At 43.1% G+C, this 7,500-nt stretch overlaps 2 protein-coding genes across 2 annotated transcripts in view; both read left to right on the top strand.

The window, feature by feature from the left end:
* The window catches only part of LOC306990240 (uncharacterized protein), a 17,888-nt gene extending 14,559 nt beyond the window's left edge, over positions 1 to 3,329 (top strand). Inside the window, exons 5-6 of the mRNA XM_079596794.1 lie at positions 342 to 425; positions 1,931 to 3,329. Of these exons, the coding sequence (XP_079452920.1) occupies positions 342 to 425; positions 1,931 to 2,416 (570 nt within the window). The 3' untranslated portion in view covers positions 2,417 to 3,329. The remainder of the gene's footprint in view (positions 1 to 341; positions 426 to 1,930) is intronic.
* Positions 3,330 to 4,166: 837 nt separating this feature from the next.
* Positions 4,167 to 7,500, top strand: part of avil (advillin) — a 26,465-nt gene continuing 23,131 nt past the window's right edge. Inside the window, exons 1-2 of the mRNA XM_079597074.1 lie at positions 4,167 to 4,295; positions 4,979 to 5,044. Coding sequence (XP_079453200.1) covers positions 4,985 to 5,044 — 60 coding nt within the window. The 5' untranslated portion in view covers positions 4,167 to 4,295; positions 4,979 to 4,984. The remainder of the gene's footprint in view (positions 4,296 to 4,978; positions 5,045 to 7,500) is intronic.

Below are 7,500 nucleotides of genomic sequence, written 5' to 3'. Positions count from 1 at the left end.
CACACACACACACACACACACACACACACACACACACACACACACACTCACACAGACGCACTCACTCACACACACACACACACACACACAGACGCACTCACACACACACACTCATACACTCACTCACACACACACTCACACTCACACACACACACACACACACACACTCTGAGCTGATGATAGGTGTTGTTGAGCAGGAGCTGGAGAGAGAGCGAGCGGAGAGGAGGAAGACGGAGGACAGGCTCGCCGCAGTCACACAGGAGATGCACACACACTCTCACACACACACACACACACACACACACACACACACTGAGCTGATGATAGGTGTTGTTGAGCAGGAGCTGGAGAGAGAGAGAGCGGAGAGGAGGAAGACGGAGGACAGGCTCGCCGCAGTCACACAGGAGATGGAGAGGTTACGTGAGGTGAGGAAACACTAATGTGTAAACACGGTTATAGAAAAAACGAAAACGTCAAGTTTCTGAAATAAGGCCACAAAACACACAGTACATATGTGTCCACAAGACTTGAGTAATGGATGTTGTCGCCCAGAGGTCTTGATCTGAACATCGTCCGGCCTGATCACTCCAGAAGTTGGTGAACTAACGCTTATTTGATGTGGCTAGTCTTTGTTACAGTAAAAACTTTATAATCTATCCAAAACTAATCAACAAAATCTTGTCTAAACATTCATATTTCGTCTGTAAGATATCGTTTTTATGATATATTAGCATATGTTAATTTGCAGTTTAAAACGTTGCTTATACAAAGATACTCTTTTATTTCAGCGTATTCCAGTGGAGTTTTACTCATCTCAGCAGCGATGTAGTTTAGTAAAAGCTAAACCATAGATGTGTTCATGTACAGTCACATGTTTACTAATGTAAGAGTGAATGAGCGGCACAGACGCGCGCTGTACAGGTGTAGTAAACAACATCTGTGCCGTTCATTCACACACACACACACACACACGTGATTCATATTTAAACAGTTTACAGACACGATTCCACATCACGATTACAGCAAAGCACTCCTGAGGATTATCATCACGACAGTAGTATTCCTCAGCCTCGCAAGACGTCGTAAAGTACATGAATCTGATCAAACGTGGTGTGTTCTATCGAGCTGATGTGGGCGTCGACAGGCCTCAGATCATTTGCGTTTGAATAGCGCGAGAACCATAATGAGCGGCCGACATCTCTCTCTTTTCATACAGATTACATAAACAGAGAATATTTGTTTTCGTTTTGAATTACATCATTTAAAAGTACACACTTAAATGATTATAAAGATATATAGCTCATGTCTGAGTGAATAGTATTCGCTGAGTTTTGTTTGTTTACAGACGTGCTTCAGAAAAAAAGTTCCCAGGACGGAGAGGCAGAAAGCACACGTTTATTTTCTATATTTTACAAAAGCACAATGTTTTATTTCGATTGTAAGTGGACAAGTAGACATTTTACAGTTTATTTTTTCATACTTAAGTCTGTATGACCAAAAATGGCGGAGTATTTTTAGTCTGTTTTGCTGCCATGTGGAAAAAATCAAGCAAAAGGCGCCGGCGCGTCGGTCGACCCCAGCGGGTTCAGAATGAAATGGCTAGAATTTATTTACAACTCTACTTCTGAATCCAGCGGATCATCAGCGCTCGGATTCGCTTCCATGTGCTGTCAGTCTGTGAGGGAAACTAAATGCTATTGGCTATTTGAAAAGGGGGAGGAGCTATTCACTATGCCCCACCTTAGCTTCCTGTTTCAGTGCAAATTACGTCAGCGCATCAGATAAAGCTGCGCGATCCGAGGCACTTCAGTGGACTTTAAAATAAGTTAGGATTGACTACTTGGAACTTTCAAAAGTTATTTGATGCCCCCCTTATGGTCTATAATATTCCTCCAGATTGTGTTTGACGGATGTTTGCTGGTGTGTTTAGGAGAGGGCCGTGGAGCAGAAGTGCAGACCCGCTCCTGAGGGATCATCAGTGGACCGAGACGAAACTCCTCTCCCGGCCAGTGGCGGCGCTGCTGTGCACCTCAACACACCAGTGGCACACCTGAAGAACCGGATCAGACAATCACTGGGTCTCTCGGTGTGTGTGGATCAGCAGACTCCGGAAGTGTGTGTGGATCAGCGGACTCCTGCGGTGTGTGAGGATCTCCTGACTCCTGCGGTGTGTGAGGATCTCCAGACTCCGGAAGTGTGTGAGGATCTCCAGACTCGGGAAGTGTGTGAGGATCTCCTGACTCCTGAAGTGTGTGAGAATCTCCTGACTCCTGAAGCTCAGGATGAGAACGAGGAGAGCAGCGGATACGAGGACGCCCCGTCTGAGTTCTCTCCCACTGCCGACACTCCCGATGAGGAATCCGACGGGAACATCCCTGCCAGGATCCGCAATGACGACTCCTGTACTCTCTCTTGAGTCCTTTATATAACCAGACAGAAAAAGGTTCTGATAAATTTGTGTACTATACAATTATGACATTTGATCCGAGTTCCATTCACTGAACAGCCTTTGCACAAGCTAACGACTTTACCATGAAGACTACTGTGTTCTACTCATCACCAGTCAGCGAGATTATTTAGGAGAAGAAGGAATCTGCACTTTGGATCCCACTTTATATTGGGTGTCTTTAACACGTGTGTTTACTTTGACATCATTTCAGGTGTAATTCCACTGTTGACTTTCCCTTTAGCCTTCCCAAACCGGTCAATTCATTCACAATACAGCATAAACACAATAAGTACACTGCACCCAACAGTTATTATTTGCTGACGTAAGTGATTTGTAGTTAAAGAGCTCATATTCTGCTGTTTTACAGTCTTGCTGTAGTTCAGGCTCGACTAGAACCGGTTCTCCTGCTTGAATGTTGATTATTCTCCTCATATTCTCCATTGTTGCGGCTCCTCTCTTCCCAGTCTGTCAGTAACGCTCTGTTCACTTCCTGTCTCTATGAAGTCCCTCCTTCTGAAAAGCACACTGTGCTCTGATTGGCCGGCTGGAGCGGTGTGTTGTGATTGGTCGAGCGTATTTCATAAAGCAACATTAAACTGAGATGAAGATTAGAAAAGCGGAATAGATGCTCTTTAAAGACGCCTAATATAAAGTGTGATCGGACTTTGTTTCTGCTAGTAAATTCCATGGTTTTTGTTTTGCTATTTTTTTATTAAGACTCTTGTTAATAAGGAATTACTTTGTATTTGTATTTTGGCCCTATTAAAAAGTTCAATTTAATTTGTTTCATGTTGTATTAATCGTGTGTGTGTGTGTGTGTGAACAGAGGAGAGTGCTGGAGAAAAGAACGAGACGGCTCATAATAAAACTATGATCAACACTGACTGAGGGGTTTATGATGATGATGATGGTGTTTTATTATTGTATTTTATTGGACAGATTATTATGGTTGTTGTGCTGTAGTTTATTCTCGTGCCTATTAATGTGTAAAACTACAGTAATATCTTCTATTTTACATCTCTTGTAGAGAATGTTTTATGAGCAGAAGAAGAATCATATTCATCCGCTCAGAACCGAAGCACAACCGCAACCGTGTTCTTCCGCGAAATACATGCAGTTATGTTTTTAACCACTTGAGGGACAAACGTTACATCATGTATCACTGAGTTAAAATTATGTTATTTTTTTACGTTCTCTGAATGTTCAAAACGTGCAGTTTTATTGTAAATAAATATTTTCTTGGGGAATATTATAGGAACATTTCTGTTGAATGTTCTCTGAATACATGCAGTAACATTTAAAAAACATTAGACGAACATCCAACTAAATGTTAATGTAAAAAAAAAAACTCAAATGTTTTGAGAACATCATTAAATACCAGATAATTTTCACCATGTTAGTTTAACGTTGCTGGAAGAACGTTTGTACTTCGAGAGAACATTATAAACACGGTCACATTTCTGCAATAAAGACCCAATGGATAAATATATGACATTCTGAGGCTTGATCCGTCAGTAATAATGTGAGATATGTCAGTCAGTGTTGCATTGATTGAAGATCATCTCATCTTCTCTCTTCTCTTGTTCTTTGAATATCTCTGTTTGTGTACATTGCTCATTTGCATAGACTGGGCTAAAGCTTTATCCTGATTGGCTGCTGAGCGGAGCTTTGAGTGACAGCAGGCAAATATAATCAAATGAAGCATCTGTTCAATCGCAGCAAAGATATGGACAAAAAAGGGCATATTTTAGTTTCTCCCCTGCTATATGATCGAGAACTGAGCACTAGTCTGGACTAAACACCTCCGGTCACTCAGAGATCTGATCATCACTGTCCGGACGTCAAGGTAGGCGAACTAACAATATTAAACTATTATAACTGTTATTAAAACTATTTTACATTGAGCTAAACATAATAAATCATTCAGTAGTGGCCAAAAGTACCTGGCCTAGACATATTCACACTTCATTCAAATATTAAATATGATATTATGTGAATATATAATATGATATATCAAATATAAATGTGTTAAAGATTTTGTCAACATATTACATTTGTGCTTTGAGTCAATTGTTTTATTTGTGATAATAAAGTAATGAAACATTGTGCAACATCATTTTTGGCCACATGCAAAAACAGTGAACCAACCAAATATTAATAACTGATTATGTTTGCTTTTTCCTGTCAAATTTTTGTTTTTCTGTGCAATTTTTATTTAAAAAAAATATTTTTTTGTAAAACATGTAATTGTACTTTTTTCCTTTTTTTGCCAAATATTTTTGTCAGATAAACCTTAACCAAGTTTAGTGTTTTGTACTTCCCACATATATATATTTTAAATAATCTAAAATATTTCCTCATATTTTGATGGATCATTAAACTTGAGTCATTAAAATCAAATCTCCCCCGGACATCTCTTTTGGACTCTGTTGTGAGTGTGAATGATACTGGCAATAACTTCTACAGCACAAAGGAAGGTGTGTGATGATAGTGAATGCAGGGTGTGTGTTCTGTGTGTGTGTTTTATAGTTGAAGATGCAGCAAACGTTCAGAGCCGTCACACACTCCCCAGGAACTCTCATCTGGAGGATCGAGGTGGGTTTCAGAAACACACAATCTGCTGAACAAACGTTTGCATGAAGAATGTTTTCACTGCTGTTGAATATGAGCAACTGTTGTATTAATGATGGGATGTACAGGATGTGAAACTTGTTTGGGAAATGCCCCGCCCCTTTATTCTGCGCATGAATTATTATAATGAGGAATATTGTGACGTGTTCCCGAAAGAAACTCAAGACTACAATGGAGCGTTTCAGGAGTTCAGAAACACTGATATAGAGAAGAACTGGAGCGCCTCATGATCACACAGCAACACACACACTAACACAGACGAACAGCAGAATATTTGCTCTTTAAGGGTTCATTCTTCTCTGAGGCTCCTTTAATTTTCCTCATAAGGATGATTTGCTATTTGGAGTGTAAATGCTTTATCAAGCCTCGCTCTGGATTTCTTCTCTGATGTTCTTATGAAATGCAGTATATAAGCTTATTTTTACAATATTGAATGCAAGTGAATACCAATTTAGGGAGTAACTTTTGTATTGTATCGCATCACCTGGAGCCGATTCACGAAAATCTTCTTATGAAAGAAGTTTAGAAAGTTCTTCAGATAAATTCTAAGAAGTTCATGAGAATATTCCTGGGTGCAAATCTTGAACAATTCTTAAGAAAAAAGATGAGAACATTCTTAAGAAGATTTTTTGATTACAAAATATTCATATCTTTTTTCTTAAGTTAGAAAATCAGAAGAAAATGGCAGTTAAGAAGAATTTTATTCTTAAGAATGTTTCGTGAATCCGGCCCCAGATCTCAGTGCTTAAAGGGGGGGTGTAATGGCCTTTTCACAAGATGTAAAATAAGTCTGTGATGTCCACAGAGTGTGTGTGTGAAGTTTCAGCTCAAAATACCCCACAGATATTTTTATATAGCATGTTAAAGCGTCACTTTTTGAGGGTGAGCAAAAACACACAGTTTTTGTGCCTGTTCCTTTAAATGCAAATTAGCTGCTGCTCCCGGCACAGGGGGCGGAGCTACAACAGCTCCTCTCCTTTTACCTCACCAACACACACACACACACACACACACACACACTGAAAACTGCAAAAACTTTTAGCCTTTTATATTCAAAAAACGACTCCGTCGTTCTACTAGCCCACGTGGGCAGCGACAGTGACACCTGGAAGGGCGTGACTGGGAGGAACGGCCCCCCTGATCTGAACCCGAGCGGTGTTCAGTTATTGGACTTCTGTGCTAGTTACAGTTTGTCCATAACGAACACCATGTTCAAGCATAAGGGTGTCCATCAGTGCACGTGGCACCAGGACACCCTAGGTCGTAGGTCAATGATCGACTTTGTGGTCGTTTCATCTGACCTGCGGCCGTATGTCTTGGACACTCGGGTGAAGAGAGGGGCGGAGCGGTCCACTGATCAGTGGTGAGTTGGATCCGATGGCGGAGGAGGAGCTGGACAGACTCGGCAGACCCAAGCGTACTGTAAGGGTCTGCTGGGAACGTTTGGCCGAGTCTCCTGTCAGAGAGATCTTCAACTTCCACCTCCGGCGGAGCTTCGACCGGATCCCGAGGGAGGCTGGAGATATTGAGTCCGACTGGACCATGTTCTCCACCTCCATTGTCTAAGCGGCCGCTCGGAGCTGCTCCTGTCGAGGCAGCAATCCCCGAACCCGGTGGCGGACACCTGAAGTAAGGGATGCCGTCAAGCTGAAGGAGTCCTATCGGGCCTGGTTGGCTTGTGGGACTGCTGAGTTAGCTGACGGGTACCGGCAGGCCAAGCGAACTGCAGCCCGGCTGGTTGTGGAGGCAAAAACTCGGGCCTGGGAGGAGTTCGGTTAGGCCATGGAGGACTGGCCTCGAAGAGATTCTGGCATCACCCAATCTGAAGTCACAGAGGTAGTCAAAAAACTCCTCGGTGGCAAGGCACCGGGGGTGGATGAGATCCGCCCTGAGTACCTCAAGTCTCTGGATGTTGTGGGGCTGTCTTGGCTGACACGCCTCTGCAGCATCGCGTGGCGGTCGGGGACAGTACGTCTGGGATGGCAGACTGGGGTGGTGGTCCCTCTTTTTAAGAAGGGGGACCGGAGGGTGTGTTCCAACTACAGGGGGATCACACTTCTCAGCCTCCCTGGGAAAGTCTATGCCAGGGTACTGGAGAGGAGAATTCGGCCGATAGTAGAACCTCGGATTCAGGAGGAACAGTGCGGTTTTCGTCCCGGCCGTGGAACACTGGACCAGCTCTATACCCTCTACAGGGTGCTGGAGGGTTCATGGGAGTTTGCCCAACCAATCCACATGTGCTTTGTGGATTTGGAGAAGGCATTCGACTGTGTCCCTCGTGGCGGCCTGTGGAGGGTGCTCCGGGAGTATGGGGTCCGGGGTCCTTTGCTAAGGGCTGTCCGGTCCCTGTACGACCGGAGCAGGAGCTTGGTTCACATTGCCGGCAGTAAGTCAGACTTGTTCCCGGTGCATATTGGACT

Source organism: Phoxinus phoxinus, assembly GCF_949152265.1.
Source record: "Phoxinus phoxinus genome assembly, chromosome: 22".
NCBI lineage: Eukaryota > Metazoa > Chordata > Actinopteri > Cypriniformes > Leuciscidae > Phoxinus > Phoxinus phoxinus.
Note: the sequence above shows the minus strand (reverse complement) of the source record. Positions and strands in the feature narration are given on the sequence as shown.